The 21,142-nt window shown below is 42.3% G+C and overlaps 1 protein-coding gene across 1 annotated transcript in view; it reads right to left on the bottom strand.

Annotated features, from left to right (window-relative positions):
* Positions 1-21,142, bottom strand: part of LOC126272423 (uncharacterized) — a 44,695-nt gene that overhangs the window by 12,197 nt on the left and 11,356 nt on the right. The window contains exons 3-5 of the mRNA XM_049975267.1: positions 16,936-17,151; positions 4,946-5,073; positions 1,845-1,934 (exon numbers count right to left, since the gene is read on the bottom strand). Of these exons, the coding sequence (XP_049831224.1) occupies positions 1,845-1,934; positions 4,946-5,073; positions 16,936-17,151 (434 nt within the window). The remainder of the gene's footprint in view (positions 1-1,844; positions 1,935-4,945; positions 5,074-16,935; positions 17,152-21,142) is intronic.

The following is a 21,142-nucleotide window of genomic DNA, read 5'->3' as shown; positions in this document are numbered from 1 at the left end:
CACGCCCGGTAACATCCTGGAAACATCCCCCAGGCTGTGGCTAAGCCATGTATCCGCAGTATCCTATCTTCCAGGAGTGCTAGTTCTGCAAGGTTCGCCGAAGAGCTTCTGTAAAGTTTGGAAGGTAGGAGACGAGATACTGGCAGAAGTAGAGCTGTAAGTACCGGGCGTGAGTCGTGCTTCGGTAGCTCAGATGGTAGAGCACTTGCCCGCTAAAGGCAAAGGTCCCGAGTCAGAGTCTCGGTCGGGCACAGTTTTAATCTCCCAGGCAGTTTCATATCAGCGCACACTCCGCTGCAGAGAAAAAATCTCATTCTATACACAATCATGATTCGTCCGGTAACATCTGATGCCATTCCTGCGCCGCGTGACGTTTTACGCATCATTGCTGTCTAGCACGTTTGTTCAGTCACCGAAGGTAGGTGGGTAAGTGAACGAAGCATCCTTGTGTAATAAAATAGCAACAGACTGTCACACGTGTTACGCTGTTCCACTATTTCTCCAGAGCCGAGGATTACGTAGATCTATCCTGCAATGCCATTCGAATGTTGTTCCGATCTCTGTGGGTGCTTTGGGTGGTCCGACCTGACCCATACCATCGTGTACTACGGCCTTCCGTGAACCATTCCACACACAAACAGTGGCACTATTGAAATACTTCGTTCCACACGAGCAGCAACTTTCCGCATGGATGCACCACTTTCTCACGCCAATGTGTACTCTTTCAAACTCACTGATTTGATGGAACAGCTCTCTCATACGTCCGCGAGGCATCCTACACGTCTCAAGTCACACTGATCGATTACCTTCGGCTTATGGTGACAACGAGAGCCACGGGCATATTTTAGCGGTAGGTGGTGTTGCACCGTGATATCTATGTTGACATTCAACTCTGAGCGACGTGGTTCAAATAATTATTTCTGCAGAGCGTACTAACGTACATTTCCTGTGAATATGAACATCCTACTTGTATATTGAATAGAGCTATCAGGCTTGCAGACGCTGAGCGCAGTATCTAGAAGTGTCATCGTGGTTCAGGGGTAGCATTTCGTTCAATTATCAAGATGTACTTCATTCCAGATTCGGTCCCTCCCCTTGCGTAAATTCGGAATAAAAATAAATAGTAATGGACGCTGAATATTTCCGACATAACAAGTCGACTCGTCAGAGGGTGGAGAAGGGGGAAGGTGCTCAGCTCTCTCACTTGCCCTTGGGGTGAGATACTGTCGCCCAAATAGCCGAAGAATTAGTGATAGGAAAACTAGAGTATGTAAAATGATGTGCTTTCCTTTGTTTCCTGGTTGGACATATAAATTAGCGAACTATTAAACAGGATTGTTATTTATCACTTACTGTTTTCATAAATGAAAAAGAGAAATGAATCTAGGTGATACAATGATATATTTGTTAATAAATGTCAGACTGCATTTTCTAGTGCACAGTTTTATACGTGTAGCAACTGAGGAAGAATGCCTGCAAATAATATACTTTAAGTCGTTTCACAGCTCAGGGAATCTGTTTCGTAGACGTTCTTGTCTATGTACAGTTCTAGTCATCATACTATTAATGTAATATTTATCTTCGAAAACGTCTTACGCAAGAAGTTTCGTTAGCAATGAGCTGCTTTTCCACGATTCAATCCACGCTAATCCTTCCACTTGGTGCAATGGTGCACAGTGCTGAAGTTCATATTCCAAGAGGAACATTTCTTATCTCATTTCCGACAAAGATTGTTAGTTTTACTCATGTGGAACTTTAAACATGCCCAAACGTCCTGGTTTCCAGAAAAACCTTTCACAGTTTCAGCAAGGTTTTCTTTGTACTGTGCTAGCGCAGCTACTTACGTTTATGTCGACCAACTGGGTGCGGATGTTGCACGCTTCCTCAGCCTGAATCTCTTCCAGCTCAATGCGTTCTCTTTCGAGCCACCTCACCTGTTGAGAGAGTAACAATTCTTGGCACACATTTTTGGCACTGTATGAACGACATTGTAGTTAGTCCATCTCTTATTACACTGTGCTGCTCTTTCCAGTTCGTAGGTCTAGATACATACCAACGCACATACAGCTGATCTTAATAAAATTTATCACTCGATTCAGCTTATAAAAATGTAAATGTTTTAAGTTCTATGGGTGATATTTGAATAGCTAATTATTTCTTGTTTATCTAGAAATATATAGAAGTTAAAGTAAAATATATTCACTATTTTCTTTTCAAATAAGACCGAGAAGACATATTGTAAGACGCTAATTTCTTGTATCTCTGATGAAGCTCAGGAACTTTTATGTTCATGTAAAATGCCTAGGTCGCGAGAGAAACAAGATACGTACATTGGATTTCACACACGTCACATAACTTCCGAAGTATTTCTGAACTAAACCATTAAAAATGCAATAAAATTTTTTAATATTCTGAATGTTTCTACAGATTTGGCACACTGTGAGCAATTCACCTTAGCCAAATACTATTCCTCCCACCAGATCAGCAAGTCTGCAATACGCCTAGTAAGTGCAACATTAGTTACTCGTTACGCTGAATTATTTTTATCAGTCTCAGGCAGAGCCTGTCTCACATGATTTCACTAATATTTAACTCCGTCCTGGTAAATGTCTTCAAGGGCCTTCCTTATCACTTCATTTCGTACTGCCATTTCGTACTGCCATTTCGTACTGCCATTTCGTACTGCCATTTCGTACTGCCATTTCGTACTGCCATTTCGTACTGCCATTTCGTACTGCCATTTCGTACTGCCATTTCGTACTGCCATTTCGTACTGCCATTTCGTACTGCCATTTCGTACTGCCATTTCGTACTGCCATTTCGTACTGCCATTTCGTACTGCCATTTCGTACTGCCATTTCGTACTGCCATTTCGTACTGCCATTTCGTACTGCCATTTCGTACTGCCATTTCGTACTGCCATTTCGTACTGCCATTTCGTACTGCCATTTCGTACTGCCATTTCGTACTGCCATTTCGTACTGCCATTTCGTACTGCCATTTCGTACTGCCATTTCGTACTGCCATTTCGTACTGCCATTTCGTACTGCCATTTCGTACTGCCATTTCGTACTGCCATTTCGTACTGCCATTTCGTACTGCCATTTCGTACTGCCATTTCGTACTGCCATTTCGTACTGCCATTTCGTACTGCCATTTCGTACTGCCATTTCGTACTGCCATTTCGTACTGCCATTTCGTACTGCCATTTCGTACTGCCATTTCGTACTGCCATTTCGTACTGCCATTTCGTACTGCCATTTCGTACTGCCATTTCGTACTGCCATTTCGTACTGCCATTTCGTACTGCCATTTCGTACTGCCATTTCGTACTGCCATTTCGTACTGCCATTTCGTACTGCCATTTCGTACTGCCATTTCGTACTGCCATTTCGTACTGCCATTTCGTACTGCCATTTCGTACTGCCATTTCGTACTGCCATTTCGTACTGCCATTTCGTACTGCCATTTCGTACTGCCATTTCGTACTGCCATTTCGTACTGCCATTTCGTACTGCCATTTCGTACTGCCATTTCGTACTGCCATTTCGTACTGCCATTTCGTACTGCCATTTCGTACTGCCATTTCGTACTGCCATTTCGTACTGCCATTTCGTACTGCCATTTCGTACTGCCATTTCGTACTGCCATTTCGTACTGCCATTTCGTACTGCCATTTCGTACTGCCATTTCGTACTGCCATTTCGTACTGCCATTTCGTACTGCCATTTCGTACTGCCATTTCGTACTGCCATTTCGTACTGCCATTTCGTACTGCCATTTCGTACTGCCATTTCGTACTGCCATTTCGTACTGCCATTTCGTACTGCCATTTCGTACTGCCATTTCGTACTGCCATTTCGTACTGCCATTTCGTACTGCCATTTCGTACTGCCATTTCGTACTGCCATTTCGTACTGCCATTTCGTACTGCCATTTCGTACTGCCATTTCGTACTGCCATTTCGTACTGCCATTTCGTACTGCCATTTCGTACTGCCATTTCGTACTGCCATTTCGTACTGCCATTTCGTACTGCCATTTCGTACTGCCATTTCGTACTGCCATTTCGTACTGCCATTTCGTACTGCCATTTCGTACTGCCATTTCGTACTGCCATTTCGTACTGCCATTTCGTACTGCCATTTCGTACTGCCATTTCGTACTGCCATTTCGTACTGCCATTTCGTACTGCCATTTCGTACTGCCATTTCGTACTGCCATTTCGTACTGCCATTTCGTACTGTCAGTGCGTACGAAATTTAACGCATTCAGTTAGACCCTCAATTCATGGTAGTACCAGACTATCACAATCATTCCATTCATAAGGAACTTTGAGAAATTAACGTTGGCAGCAGTGCTACGAGCTAGCACATAATGCTCAACAAGCTTAAGTATTTGCGGAAAGTGTGGTTCGAGGCACAAGTGCACAAAGAATAGACATCAAGTCGTCAGGCTCTGAGCACTATGGGACTTAACATCTGAGGTAATCAGTCCCGTAGAACTTTTAACTACTTAGAACTACTTAAACCTAACTAACCTAAGGACATCACACACATCCATGCCCGAGGCAGGATTCGAACCTGCGACCGTAGCGGTCGCGCGGTTCCAGACTGTAGCGCCTAGAACCGCTCGGCCACCCCGGCCGGCAGCAAGTCTTCACAAACGATGTAAGTACGTAAGACATCAATGTTGTAATAAATGTTGTAATAAATGTTGTAATAAATGTTTTCATCTCACCTTTTAAGGCTTTATCTTTGTGAAGTTTATGAAGAACTATTTCCTATGCATAAGAATCCAGTAGTACTGTTAGTAAGTCGTTCCCTTCAGAACTATTTTTGAAATTTTTTTCACTTTTCAGGCAACGTTGAGGTGAAAACCGTGTTATAAGAGCCTTTACTTTAAATAGGTTTGCAGTAAATCTTTCCGTGCATTTGTGGCCTTACCAATTCCCTATTTTCCGGCAGCTGGACGTCGAGGTACCTCTCTGCTAGAGCAGCTCCAGTCCTGACGACCATCAACCCCACAACGAGAGGCATCATGAGGTACCACGCGAAAGGCAACGGCTGACGATCTGAAACAATTTAAATGACGTTGTCTAACAGTCTTCATGTTGTTCATCAGCGTAGATTAATCACTCAGCATGGAGCACAAGATGGAATTTAGATATGAAAAATCGCTGACGTGTTCTGAGTAGGTTACGTCTTGTTAAGAGCTTATGCAGTGGGAACTACGTCCTTTGTCCTTAGATCGGGTGATTATGTTTCTTTGATGGTGACGCGAGGGTTAGGTTCACGTCACTTTCTTAAATTTCTGTGAAAGTGGTGCTTGACACCTCAAGTTCCTTGAGAACTTGAAAGGGAAAGTCGTGGTTATTGTCACGGAGAAATGAACATAACAAAATAAAAAGTTACCGACTAGAAAGGAAGACACTGAAAAGTTTGCCCTGCTATGGTGCAATGGTTGGAATATGTGGTGCGGTGACAGGCTTCCCCTATACTAAAGCTTTCAAAGTACGTATCGCTCTACAAGCAGTGCAGTGGCCACAGTGAGTGATAAGTTTTTATTTGGTGTTAGAGAAGTGTTTACGGATTTTGCTTTTAACCCTGGACAATGAGCTAGGCAGTAACTGTTAAACTGTTGGGATACTTCGGTATTGCAGATGTACCTACTGGAAAAGAGTGTGTCATTTAGGAACAAATAAAGCAACAGTTGACAGAAGAGAACGCTGTAGTCGCGGACGTTACTACACCTTCAACAGATGAAGAGGCATCAGATTAAGCAAACATCATAGTGCCAAGGCAGTGGGGTATGAAGTAATGTCACCCATGGCGGATTTCCAAGAAAGCAGCGATTCGTCTTATTACCCATCAGCTCCATGACAACGAAGTTGTCTGAAGGATATCTAGCTAATGAGTATAATAGAGGGACAAAAAGATGAAACTTTTGGTCCTTCCGTGTATGTCTTCCTGGATTAGCAACTGATATGATACTGTGACTGAAAATTACTGCAGTATTGACAGGAAAGGAAAATAAAGAAGACTGTTACAAACCTTTATCGAAACAGACTAAACTGACGTTATTTGTCAAACCCAAAAATTATTGAAGATTTAGTAAATCGTGAATTGCTTTATTTTATAGCAAAACAGCAGGAAAACGCAGTAATACATGACTGCATACTGAGACTGATCACCGAAAATAAGGGAATTGACCCTTACAGTTCATTGCAGTTCAAAGTTTCCAACTCGTGGGTAAAGAAATTTAACTAAGACTTAGATTGTCTGTCGTAAAAAAAACCGTGAAGTTAACAAACTGCTGGTTGAAGGGGATGCCGATATTTAACTGAAAGCTTATCAATTCGTTAGAGAAATCAGGTATCATTGAGGAAATCCGTTTATCATCAGCTGAAATAATTAACGCTGGCCAAGATTTGATAAAGAATTACGGTCTGGACGGATTCCCCCTGTGTACGGGAAGTAAGCATGTCTTTGGTGCTGATGAGTTCATAGCGGCACCCACACACTTCTCGTATGATAATGTCTGCAGTTGTGATTGATGGTAAACTGAAACCACATTTGCATGTCGTTTAATCGGACCCTACCGGTCTTTTTCCTGCAAATATGAATATAAATTTAGCGAACATTAAGGCGTTTGCTAACAAATATGCTAATGAAGAAGATGGTCTTAAAAGTCTTCCTAGACTAAATAATGTGGCCAGGCCTTCGTTTGAGTCCTGGAAATCAAAGATGGATTCTACAACCCTGTACTTCTTTAAGGAATTCAATTCAGTTCATAGAGAAGCTGATTCAAGCAAAAGAGCACAGGCACTGCAACTTGCCGAAGTTTCCTTCTTCCGCCCATACAAAAATTTTGTGAAATTTATCAGATACAATTACGTTCTCTGACAGTAGCATTAACCTGTGGCAGAGAGACCACCTCTTACGCCTACAGTCGTTCGTGTATTTCCAGTTCTCGGCGGTACATTTCTCCAACTTAAATTTGTTACTTTTTCAATGCGACTACGCCAAATACTTTCCTGGCCTATTTCAAACACTTATAATACTGCATAGAAGGATTAACGGAAAGGTTTCCGTAAGAGCAGTGATCAATCTGTTTTTGTAAAGTGTGTACACTGCGAGAAGAGATCGTGCTGTTGCTGACAGGCACAATTTGTTGCCTCCGATAATGTTGTCAAGTAGGTAATTTATTATAGATTGTTTCATGTCACTGACTACATTTTTGCAATAAATAATTCATACTTCTAGTAATATCATAGCTTCGACGACATATCTTCTGTTGTCTTAGTCCATAGTAACTACAGTTTTTGTTTGTTTTATTGCCCTATTAACTACGTTATGTGACTATAATTTCCTCTTCCACATATCCTGAGTCGCCCTTCTCAATTCGACCGCTAAGGGCTAGGCTTTTAGCACCCTATTTCAAAAGCTGTTGCGTTGCCAGAAATTTTTGTGCACGTTTATCTTCCGTTCAAGGTTTCACTTCACTCAAAAAGTTTGATAAAAGACTAGCAAACAAAATCTATTTTAGATATGTAAAATTCCTGGTACTGCCGGACCGAGATTCGAATTTAGGGCGTTTTCTTTTCGAGTTCAAGTGCTCACCGACAGACATTCAAGCAGGACTCTACTCGTCCTCTGTGTCACTTTCGTATCGGCACACTCCGTTGAAGGGTGATAAGCCGGCCGCGGTGGCCGAGCGGTTCTAGGCGCTTGAGTCCCGAACCACGCGCCTGCTACAGTCGCAGGTTCCAATCCTGCCTCGGGCATGGATGTGTGTGATGTCCTTAGCTTGGTTAGGATTTAGTTCTTTTAAGTCCTAGGGGAGTGATGACCTCAGGTAAGTCTCGTAGTGCTCAGAGCCATTTGAACCATTTGAGGAGTGATATGTTCTATATTGGATGTTAATTCCTCTTGAGAAATGCCTCCCTACATTCTACATAGTTTCTGCCTCAGCGATCTGTTCTGCTGCTGCCCAAGTAGCGAAACTTATCTACTGCTTTCGCTGTCATTTTCTCAGCACTACCTAATTTATGTCAACTACCCTACTGTTCTTTTACTTTTGTTAGTCGTATTCATAACGACACTGTCCATTCCCTACAATTCCTCTTCCAAGCTATTTGTGAAAATTACAACAGGTACGAAAACTGTAATAGCCAAAAACAGAGTGCAAGGTACTTGTTCCAATATTTAGTGTGGAGGTACAGAGACTAGGGAACCCGAGGATGTGACACAGGAAGGCACAGTTGCTTTTTGAGGAACAGGTAAGCACTCCACACCTGATGGACTGTTGCTACTGACTGGCCGCAGCTGATACGGGTCCTGTCACTCCGACCATGTTACACAACATGACACGAAATTTCTTACTAAGTCCGACACAATGTGCTTACAATCCTGATGGAGTATTGTGCGCCGTTTACGGTGAAAATGTGAAATGTACGTCTACTCCGAATCTTTATCAGGCCCTGGAATCTACTACTCAGCATGTCTTAACAGCAAAGTGTTCCTCTCTCTGCCCCTAGTGGCGTCAAAGTAACCTGTTACTTTGCTCTCTCGCTCCTTCGGGGTGTGAGCCCACCAAAACAGTCATTTTTGGCCTTTCTGGGATCGTGTACATTTTTCACTAAACCGAAAACTTAGCACTTAATCTGAAAGATTCCCCGTTGTTTTGCAGAAGATTTTTGGGTGAAACCCTACCACAACTCATTCCAAAAGCTTCAGTGCCGCCAAATGGCAAATCACCGCTCCCATATATTGCAGAAGACTCATCCATGTAGGCGCCCCGTGGCTACTTCACGACATGATTCATCTTACAGGAGACGTCGCTTGCGTGGGTCACCCGGTTCCTTCAGAGAAAACTCGTTATTCGTATTCGTCACTGCAGCGGTGATAGGGGGGGGGGGGGGGTCCACTGAACTCCCCCACGCAAGCGCTTTCTTTCCTGAGCGTTTTAATTCTATGAAAGACGGATGCACCGTCAGCCGCAGTGAATGGGGCAGATGCGGCTGCTCCCAAGGGACTGGCAGCCCGTGTTTACCTTTCACCACCCGCTCTGATCACTCACCTCGCCCACTGACGGCAAGTTGAGGCAAGCAAAAATAACTGCTAGGGCTGAGTTTTCTCTTCCCATTAATTATCTAGAGTGATTTCGACATGAATTTTACAATTAAAAGAAATCATCTACAACCCTCACACACTTCCACAGGTAACACTGCACCTTTCCGTATACATCGGAAACGAAATGAGCGGATGGCATTGTTGGCCGGGAGGCTCTATTCGGAGAAGTTCGGCCGCCAAGCGCAAGTCTTATTGCAGACGACGCCACATTGGGCGACTTGCGTGCCGGTGATGATGAAATGATGAGGTCAACACCCAGTCCACGAGCAGAGGAAATCTCCAACCCGGCCGGGAATCGAACCCGGGCCCGCTTGCACGGAAGGCAAGCACGCTGACATACATCGGAAAAACCGATCAGTTATACCTACCATACGTAAGACTTTTCACTTCTGAATTTTACAAATCGCGTTTGTTCATTATCACTAATGAAGCGTACTACAAGAAGCAAACGGAAGGATAATTATTAATTTAATCAAAAGAGGATGTAACATTTAAGTCACTAGGCAGATTATACATTGTAAGTGAAATAAATGACAGTAAATAAAATAAAGCAATTTGTCATTTACATTACGTTTAGGCAACAGTATTGGTTTCCTGTGATAAGGCACGAAACACCATGCACAAACGGACATCAGATTTGCAGCACATTGATGTTCCTTTTCAGTTTTATGCTGTGCAGAGTCTTTATTCCGTGGTACCGTAGCTACCAGATTTTTTCGTCATATCTGATGTCATGTATGACTACCTTGATACGTATTTCCCGCAGGGCGATCAGGACGTCTCTGGATTGGAACTCCGATAACATTTCACAATATAGCGCCGAAATTTCAGTTGTGGCATATTCATACCGTTCTGTAGCGAAGCCACGCATTGTGTACAGACACATCCAGTACCACGTAAAAATGGTAACTACCATTTCTTACCTCTGATGCTCTCTATATAACGCTGTATTTTCGTCTATTCTGCCAATGTCCTCCATATTTTTTGTTATATTCTCCAATACCTTGTGGTCGTGGTAGAAGTATTCGTTTCTTCTCTTGTCATTAACATCGGCTCATAGAAATTGGATTGATCTCATGGCTGGTCGAAGCAATTGTTACTGCAGAATTATCTAGCCAACTGGAAACAATCATTCCACTTTCCTTGCCGCTCTTTTAATGAAATTTCCTCATTCCTTTTGAACATTGTCTTAGAGTATAAAATATGACATTTTGTAGGCAGACGATTCTCAGGACTAATGCCGGTTGCACCATAATCTCATTTAGGTGAATCAACATTGTTGGCGGTGTCAGATTATCAAAATAGAACCTGTAGGGCAGATTTTCCTTTTTATCAAGAAGCGAATCATCTGAACCAGAAGTGCAGCACATTTTCCAAATGCTCTGTCACACTTCGATCCTTTGTAGATCAGTTCCTTCGTATATTTGAAAATCCAATAGATTTAATTCGTGTCTCAGGCAGAATTTTTTGTATCCAAATCTAATGAGTGTCTTTCAGAAATTGTTGCGTCAGAGCCGTCCAAAATACTTTATCATGTTCTCACTATCCAAATCTTACTCAGGCTAAAAATGGAGAGGAAACGTTTTTCTTATCTGTTAATAGACGAAGTTTGGGCATTTTATCGTTTACGTTGATTGGTGTGTCATCACATGACTGAATGAATCTCCTAATTGTTTCACATCTACCTCTTCGTCATGCTGTGCACCGTTTTATTTCTGATTTCCAAATCTGAATGCCAATATGTGCTAGGTATATGATTACAGCCCGAGAGAATGAGAATTCCTGGAAAACCTTTCATCTTTTTATATGTAATTTTGGGATCTGGGCACATTTTGTAGATTCAGTACTGAGAAAATTATTTCATCATTCCGAAACAGTTCAAAGCATTTAACTGGAGACAAGTTCTGTATTTACACTCAGGAAATGAAGCGTTGTCAATTGCAGATCCTTTTTTCTACAATCTCTTATTACAGTTTGCGAGATCTGTAGCTTTTCTGTTTGATCTGAAATAACATTTCCTGGTTTATTACCACCAGAGCAACCTGTCTCGCGTTCACCACCTAACTTGTTGGTTAATATCGCTTCTGCACCAGCATGTGCCTTGGTCCAAGATTATCTTTCCACTCATCTTGTCCACCAGAATCTTCATCCAACTTTACATTAGCTTCAAGAGGCTCAATAAATATATCCGTTGCATCTTTCTCCTCCTCAAGAATAGCCAGGATTTCATTCCCAGACAGTGTAAGTAGGCTGTTTAGGTTATGTTGGTAACGTCACGTAGCGCTCTGTATGAAAATCACGACTGTGCTGTGTGCAGTCTGTGGCTGGCAGGCATTGTTGGAATATTCGCTATTGTGTTGTGCAGTTGGATGTTAACAGCGCATAGCGTTGCACAGTTGGAGGTGAGCCACCAGCAGTGGTGGATGTGGGGACGGAGATCCAGAGTTGATGGCGGACAATATGGACGTGTGTCCGTCAGAAAGACGAAATATGGAAGACTGGATACCAAATTGATCATATATACATACATATGTAGCTTTTGAACTTTATTGAGGTAATTGCATTGGTTGTTCTATCAAAATCATTTGCGAACTATGCCTATCAGTAGTTAGTGCCTTCCGTAGTTAGAATCTATTTAGCCGGCAGTATTGGCGCTCGCTGCATTGCAGTAGTTCGAGTAACTAAGATTTTGTGAGGTGGTGATTCATGAAAGGTATAGGTTATTGCCAGTCAGGGCCATTCTTTTGTAGGGATTATTGAAAGTCAGATTGCGTTGCGCTAAAAAATATTGTGTCACTTAGTTGCTGATCAGCATAAGTAAAGAGAGAAATTCGAGTACGTTCAGTTTTACACAGCTGTCTGTATCAAATAACGTAGTTTACCAGCACCGTCATTCATAAATTTCCAGAGGGGACGTTTCAACAGGCCTCAAAGAAGGAAACATTACATGGACTGCTCTGCCTAGCATATCAGAGGCGCAACACAAAAACTGGATTTGGAACCATAATAACGAATTGCCTTTTGTGGATAACCTATAATATAAATTTCTGCACATTTAACATTATAATTAAGCAGACGTTTCAAAAATTGATGTGGTATACAGCTGCAGAAACTAGTATTTAGTTCAAGACAATCTAATTCATAGAGTCTTCAGTAAATGAACAACCCGACAGTCATCCTGGTTTATACTGGCAGAAGCTCTTCAGTAGCAACAATAGAGCTTCCGAAATGAGAAATATACAATAGGCATTGGAAATGCATGCATTATTTCCAGCAAGAGAAAACAATGGTAAAATTGTACGCGACATTCCCTCCCTGCCCGTGACCATTTCCTCCTCCCCTATCCATCTCTTCCACCCCTTCCCCCTCCACATTACTCTCTCTCCTCCTAGATTTCCCAATGCACGGTGTGCAGTGTCGCTGCCGAGGTGTGCGTAGAGTGGCGGGGGTTGGAGCGCACGTCTATGCTTCTAGCCATTAAAGTAAGTTGGAAGTATGGATTAAACACATTTAAAAATTTTATTCATTACTTTGAATCCTATTATGAAACTAAAATGGTTAAGGATTTTTTACACAATTTGATTCCGTTCTCGCGAAGCTGAATAGAGAGATTCTTCATAACTTTACGGCTGTGCGTGTTTGTATAGTACTTATAGCAAATATCGTCATAGAAGTTTTCACAAATATGATGAAGTTAGGAAGTCAAAGATTAAATATTTTTCCCTGATCCACGTAACGCATTCCAACTCATTAAGTATGTTGTACTGCACTCTTTCTTCCTTAGTGTTCAAACGAACTTCTCAAACTTTATTGAAATCGGTGCAGCAGGTTAGTAACAATACCTGATGTCACTCGTGATACAGCAGTTTTACTGCACACCACCTTCTGACAGATGGCAATGCAGAAATCGACGGAGGCAACATTGGTTTCCGCGTGCTGAGGCCCTAGACAGCAGCTACGGCAGCAGTGTCGGCAGCCTCCTTTCCTGGCAGACCGACACTTCCAGGAACCCACAGAAACATTACACTTGCCCCACCAATAGTGAGCAGTGACAGTTTTCCTAGACCCGATGCATTAAGGGATGGGCGGTGTACAGCGCACAGACTTTGAAGGGCACTGAGTGAGTGAGCAGAGGACAGTTGAAAAGGCTTTGTCGCCGGATTACTCCGTTGCTTGATACCTCCATAATAGTGTACGCTGTGTTTGCATGGAATGGCCAGCTGAACGGATTACTGATGAATGTTCGACTACATTGAGACCACACGCTCTTAAATAATGGTGGAATTTTTATGGATGGCAATGCGCCACGTCACCGAGCCACAATTGTTCGCTGGTTGGTTGAATTTTTAACATTCCAGCGCAATGATTTAGCCACCCAGATTGCCCCTTTGTGAATCCATCTGAACATTTATGGGACAGTCAAGTAGGCACCATGAAAGGTCTGTTGGATTCCTTGCATATTAATTTTTTTAAACTTGTCATTTACGGCATACATTCCACTTCTAAATTTACTGTGGTATTTCTGACTATCTGGGAGGAGACTGAGCAGTGGGACGAGTTACTTTTACACAATCAAGATCGATCTGTCACTACTACACTTTAAAATACAGTTTGTATGTAATTCATTTCAAACAGTTTCACACAGAAACTACATCCACTTTCTTTTATAGACTGTATGTATATGAGAAGATACTGTCATCCCCCTTCCCTTCTGTGTGGAAGGATGAATGAGCAAATTTTTAGTTGCATGCTTGATGGTAGCAGACAAGCCTGTCTGCTAGAGAACAGTAGGACCAACGTCTGCACAGGTAGCTACGCTTTCTAAAAGCAAAGAGGTTTCTATTCTTAGAATGGTCCTGCCCGTCCCTTATGATGGTATAGGAAGCTGCCTCTCTGGTCACTTCCGTTTTGTATCTGGAAGCACCCTTGGTAGGGGCCCATGGCAGTCTGTCCGCGGCGAGCGTATGAAGTGGTAAGATCTCCGGCTAAGCGCGTGTCTGCTAAGTCCGTAGGGCAATGGATTTCATAAGTTCAGCCTAACTGAAAATTTAATCACCTTTATTTCAGGTTTAGATCTAAAATATGTTATCCTAAACTGCAACGCAGTTTAATTCAAGTGTGAAGTTCAGAATATCTTCCAGTAGTTGCTTCGTCGCTACTTTGTTAGTAAAGTGGAACCACGTGTTGATCAGTAACTATGATCATCAATCTTAAATACGAATGTGCGTGAGAATGTCTAGTTCTGACAATATTTTTCGATGTATCAACTTTTCTTTACGTTCAACCCACGTGGGGTGTACTTTGTGGGACCAGTACTACATACTTATACAATTGTTTGACCGATCGGGCTAATAGTAAGACGACAGTAACCGTTTAAGGTTTTTCTTTTGTAAATTGCGTTTCGATATAATTTATTTTAATTATCAAAATTACTGTGGAGTTACACTGTGTAAACCAAGTTGACCAGGTGGAGCATGTGCTGTAATCATCAAAGTAGCCCTCAGCTATTCTTTTCGGGAAGTTTTCACAGAGTATGAATTTAGTATACCAGTGTGTCGTAATTTCATGACTGGCAGGATTGCGCTAAGAACGTAACTTCTTTGGGTGAAAATTGAATCGGTTGGTTGTGGTTGATTTCCTCTTGCGTATGTTTCTACGTTCTTCGTGTGTTATTTTATGAATGCAGTGTTGTATGCAGTCTCCCGATCTTGGCTCCATATCTGATGTGTTCCATAAGATTACGAACTCATATTTTCACTATCCTAAATAAGGGACCAGTTTAGTTATGAACCGAGTGCAATATGCTGAAAGTTTAACGGAACAATGATCAATGTTAAATGTCCAAATATAAACTGATTTATTTCTTTTGTTTAAATTCTGTTGGTCTGGTTTGGAATTTGGTAAGCTAGACTGGATACCTGGTGAAACAGTTGTTCAGTAATGCAAGGCTAACTTCCCCAGATAGCCCACAGCTTTTAACCCGCTTTTATTGTCTAATATCAGCACCGCTTTCAGAACGACTTAATACATCAACATTCCAACCGTGAACACTTGTGTCGCTCTGAGCACTATGAGACTTAACATCTGAGGTCATCAATCCCCTACAACTTAGATCCCTTAGATTTAAGTAGTTCTAAGAACATCACACACATTCATGGCCGAAGCAGGATTCGAACCTGCGACCGTAGCGGTTGTGCGGGTCCAGATTGCAGCGCCTAGGACCGCTCGGCCACTCCGGCCGGCACTGTAGGGACAGCATGGCAAGATTTCACCATAGGACTTGAAACTATTTGTTGAGTCTATGCACTACGCCAGGTAAAAGGAGGCTCGACACGATATTACGAAGTATCAGCTGAATGTGGATCTCACGTGCAACAGCGCTGTGCCATGTCCCCGGCTGGAAGGAAGACTATCAGGATTGTCTTTTAGCTCATTGTAACATCTCTTAGTAAAAGACATCATGTAATAAAGAGAAAGCGTTATGTGTCATGTTTTGTTCTTATATGGAATTATGTACTGATTTTTTATTATTTAGATAATATCTGTGGCGAGTTCTGAAACCGCCACAGACGATACTTATTAAATATCAAACAAAAATGAGAATATGCGACTAGTATAAATATTACAGAACGAACATTAATTTCTCTGTCATCTTCTTGGAGTTACGTGAGTAGGATAGCCTGTGACTTTGTATTGTAAGCTAGCGTAGCATTCTTTTGTCAAGACAGAGGGACGCCATGAGACAGCCTTGGAAAGGTGTGTAATTTATTTGTTTAAGTGTTTTGAATATAGTTAGTGAAACCTTGCATTATGATTTGTAATAAGCTTGCCTGGTATTTTATCCCATCCCCTTAAGACATTTTTAGTTCTTTAAATATTATTCGTGGTGCAGAGCTGCGCTACGAACGAACGAGCCGCTGCCGCGGCGCATTCAAACTGCATTAAATGAAATCATACCGCCAAGAAGCGGGCAGTAATAGTGAAGTAAAATTATTTCTTTCAGCTTTCAGAATTGCAGAGCAGAGCAGCAGATTTTGTGTGTTTTACAGGTTGACGCGGGCTGTTAATATATTACTAACAGTGAAAGAAGGTAATTTACCTTCATAACATAAAAGAAATCTTGCTGTGCGTAGTTCTGGTCTGGTAAACCTTATGGTAAAAACATCTTTCTCCGATAATAGTCTCATGTTCTCGTGTTAGTCGTGGTACTTATTGGTATTTTACTTTTAACAAAAATCCACTGAAATATTTTGATGTTGAACAATCATTGCATACTGTAACATCAGTATTTATAAAGTAATTTTCATTAACCTTTTCAATAACTATAAAGTAAGGAAGATATGTTTAACTTTATAGTGAGTTACAGTAACGAAAAATGTTCCTTTAACAGAAAGCCAGATCCAGAAGAAGAACGTAATTAATTTTGTTTTGTTGAAAATTAACGATACAAAGAAAGTCACAGCACAGCATCACTAAAAGGTATTTTGGGGCTCTTTTCGTAGTAACATTTTATTTCATATATTAGTTGTTACGCAAGTAATAATAAAACAAATCAAATAATAGAGCCAGCGAAATCACGCTGAATATGATGTGTAAATTAAGATTTAATTTAAGTTTCCTGATTTGTACGGAAAATATCTGAAATATAGGGAGGAGGGGGGGGGTCACATGTGGGTTCCTCTGATTATCACAAACACGTGAAATGAGTCCTGACTCATAGGAGTGGGTGGCCCGTATTTGCCCACCTGTGAAGGACATGTCACAGTACCGAAACGTCGTGAAGGTACGGAGTGGAGCCTCACCAGCAGCTTCTCCCGCGGCGGACCCGGCCCAGATGGTGGCGCGCTCCACGGTGGTCAGCGTGTATCCCACGGCCTCGAGCGCTCGTTGGCCCAGCGGCCGCGCGGCGAACCAGCGCAGCAGCTTGGAGAGCATGTGGCGGCTCGCCCGTAGAGCGCTCAGGCTCATCTCGACCTCTGAAGGCAGCGGCAGGGGCGCCGCCTGCTCCAGGGGCACAGCTGCAACGATGCCTCAAGTGCGTTTTAAAGTCTTTAGACGAAGTAATGGCCGCTGTCGACAGGGGATCTCAACTTGATTCCGTATTTCTTATTTCCGGAAAGCTTTGGACACCGTTCCTCATAAGCGACTTCTAATCAAGCTGCGCACCTATGGGATATCGTCTCAGTTGTGCGACTGGATTCGTGATTTCCTGACAGGAAGGTCGCAGTTCGTAGTAATAGACGGCAAATCATCGAGTGAAACTGAAGTGATATCAGGTGTTCCCCAGGGAAGCGTCCTGGGACCTCTACTGTTCCTGATCTATATAAATGACCTGGGTGACAATCTGAGCAGTTCTCTTAGACTGTTCGCAGATGATGCTGTAATTCACCGTCTAGTAAGGTCATCCGAAGACCAGTATCAGTTGCAAAGCGATTTAGAAAAAGATTGCTGTATGGTGTGTCAGGTGGCATTTGACGCTAAGTAACGAAAAGTGTGAGATGATCCACATGAGTTCCAAAAGAAATCCGTTGGAATTCGATTACTCGATAAATAGTACAATTCTCAAGGCTGTCAATTCAACTAAGTACCTGGGTGTTAAAATTACGAACAACTTCAGTTGGAAGGACCACATAGATAATATTGTCGGGAAGGCGAGCCAAAGGTTGCGTTTCATTGGCAGGACACTTAGAAGTTGCAACAAGTCCACTAAAGAGAGAGTTTACACTACACTCGTTCGTCCTCTGTTACAATATTGCTGCGCGGTGTGGGATCCTTACCAGGTGGGATTGACGGAGGACATCGAAAGCGTGCAAAAAAAGGGGCAGCTCGTTTTGTATTATCACGTAATAGGGGAGAGAGTGTGGCAGATATGATACACGAGTTGGGATGGAAGTCATTACAGCATAGACGTTTTTCGTCGCGGTGAGACCTTTTTACAAAATTTCAGTTACCAACTTTCTCTTCCGAATTCGAAAATATTTTGTTGAGCCCAACCTACATAGGTAGGAATGATCATCAAAATAAGAGAAATCAGAGCTCGAACAAAAAGGTTTAGGTGTTCGTTTTTCCCGCTCGCTGTTCGAGAGTGGAATAGTAGAGAGTATGATTGTGGTTCGATGAACCCTCTGCCAAGCACTTAAATGTGAATTGCAGAGGAGTCATGTAGATGTAGATGTATTCTTGCATGATACACATTGTATTTTATTTTTAATACTACGCTGAAGAGCCAAAGAAACACAGCTGCCTAATATTGTGCAACCATACCGGCTGCATATTGACGAGGCATCCTCCTCCATCGACAATTACCGCGCCCATTGTGCACATCTTGTGAATGACTTCCTTCAGGATAAATACATCGCTCGACTAGTGTGGGCAGCATGTTATCCAGACATGAAAATAATCGAACATGCCTGGGATAGATTGGAAAGGGCAGTTTATTGAGCACATGACCCACAAATCGCTGAGGAATCTACGCCGAATCGCCGTTGAGGAGTGGGAAAAATTTGGACCAACAGTGCCTTTATGAACTTGTGGATAGTATGCCATGAATACAGGCATGCATGAATACACGGGGACGTGTTACTGGTACCAGTGTATAACAATCTAGCTCACCCCTCTGAAGGCCTCGCTGTATGGTGCTAGAACATGCATTGTGTTTTCCATGAATAATAAAAATGGCCTGATCTCTTCCAAATTTCTCTACAGGTTTCAGAAGTCTCGGAACCAAGATGCAAAACTATTGTAAATGAAAAATCCAATCGCACATATTAATCTTTTCCTTTCTTTCAAGGCGGTACAGAGTTAATCCGATTCGAATGAAGACTGCTCCAATGAATGTGTTCATGCTCAAGATGCCTCATGCTTGGAGGCATGGGAATCAAATTACTAAAAAACTTTCGAAAAGGATAAAATCAGAATTCCAGATTTAAGTTCAGGTGTATATTCCAACACCACAAGCTAATCGAGCAGCCCACGAGGAAATTTAGCTACGAACTCCGTACGCAAAGGAATACGGAGATCTTAGAATAAAACTAACACCACAGCACATGAAATAGGCGTTGTTGGAGAGTACGTCAAAGTTAATCGAAAAGAATGAGGAAAACTAATTGGTTTAACAATAAATTTCAGCTATCAATAGCGAATTAACAGTTCAAACTCAGGAGGAGACGTGGGAGTATTACGTGACTGACAGACTGATTCCAAATATGATTTTGTATCCAGAGGCAGATACGGAATCCGATCGCCATCTATTAATGATCGAGAGTAGGCCGATGTTACGAGAATCGTGCGGAAAAATCAGAATGGAACCAAGTGGGATACTGGGAGTAGTGAAGAATGATGGTGCGTTTGAAGTTCTCTAAGGACGTGGACAATGCTACAAGGAAAACCAGATTATGCAGTTCAGCTAAAAAGTGGCCTTTTTTTAGAGAACTTATTGGGGAGAAACACAGGTACTAGTAACTCAAGAGACGTTGGCTAACAGAAGCAATACTTCAATTGATCGTCAGGAGGAGGAAGTAAAGGGAAAGATGGGAATGAAGCAATATAAACCAATTTTAAACTAACTGCAGGGAAGACAAAGTGAAATGACTGCAGAAAGAAATGATCAGCTGAAGGACATGCAGGAAGTAGGAAAGTGAACAACCTATGAACATAGAAGTAAATTCGTTGTAAGTAATAGTGCGAGTGATTCTACTGTTAGAAGAGAGAGTGACTAAGTGGGCGGAGGGGACGGGTATACTGGAGGCTTTTGTGAGGCGGGAAGCATTGCCTGGTAAGATACGAGGAATGGAAGTCAATGTGGAAAACTTGAGGGTAAGCAGTACCATAGTGAGTATAATACAGCTATGGAAGACCTATCACATGAAACTGAAGCTAGATAGAATCAGAGGGGGGGGGGGGGGGGAGTAAAATGTAAACTAGTCAAATTTGTGTGCAGAATCTGTGAAACTGGAGACATATCAGTATCTACGTAGTCCCGAGGATGAATACAGATGGTTCTGTCACGTATCATAATGATCGCATCACTTAAGTTGATCTAGAATAATGGAAATAAATCTATCTTTTAGATAACCAGTTTGCCTTTGAAAACGTCATGACCTTGGACGAAAAGATCTTTGTACTTTCCCAGTACATATAAACTTACAACATGTCTTAGACAACGTAAAATGGGACAATATATGTGTGTGTATAAGAACGAGAGGAGTAATGAACTCTTAAGACGGAGAGAAGTGCTTGGAATAAACTAGGCCAAAGGCAACCATGTGGCCTGTTCCTATTGTTCAACCTGTACGCCGAAGCAGCAATGTCTGAAATAAAAGGACGATGAACTGATGGATATGAGTGACTGGATTCACTGTTGATATATCTATCTTGAGTGAAAGTGAATGAGAAATAGACGAGTTTATAAAATAGAGTGAGTTCACATAATGGGTTCAGAGTAAACCGAAGGAAGAGTTAAGTAATGTGTAGCAGGAATGACTTTAGCGATAAGCCTATCCGAGAATCAGGTCAACAAAGGATATGTGAGATAGGGCAAGTCATTTTCATATTCGAAGCTGCTCTACGTTCTGATTACACCCTAGCATTGTGAGACTACTGGACGTTTATATGGTCAGGCATTGATTGGATCATGTACATTGCTAGTGCATGCGGGATCTTTATTGTGGTCTCGTCAATGGACATTTGGGGCTTTGAAGTCACGTGGAACTATTAGGGAGAGGAACATCTCTGAGCACTTACCGGCGACAGAACATCGATCCCAAATATTTCTTGCACCGGTGTGCAGACAATGCACCCGGTCGAAGTGGCGAAAAAATGCCGTAGGTCAAACTGGTCCATGGTATGACTGGGGAACGGGCGTGCCACAAGCGGGAATTTGTCGAGACTTCAGGGCTCCGTCAGTGAGCCAAAACGATCCCTCTAACGTATCACCAGGGCGTGACTTTGCATATTTCGTGCCTGTGGTAATTAATCACAGGCCCAACACATTGTTAAGCTGCAGCCGCT

This window comes from Schistocerca gregaria, chromosome 5 (genome assembly GCF_023897955.1).
Source record: "Schistocerca gregaria isolate iqSchGreg1 chromosome 5, iqSchGreg1.2, whole genome shotgun sequence".
NCBI classification, from domain to species: domain Eukaryota; kingdom Metazoa; phylum Arthropoda; class Insecta; order Orthoptera; family Acrididae; genus Schistocerca; species Schistocerca gregaria.
The sequence above is the reverse complement of the archived record's forward strand: the minus strand, read 5'-3'. Positions and strand labels throughout refer to the sequence as shown.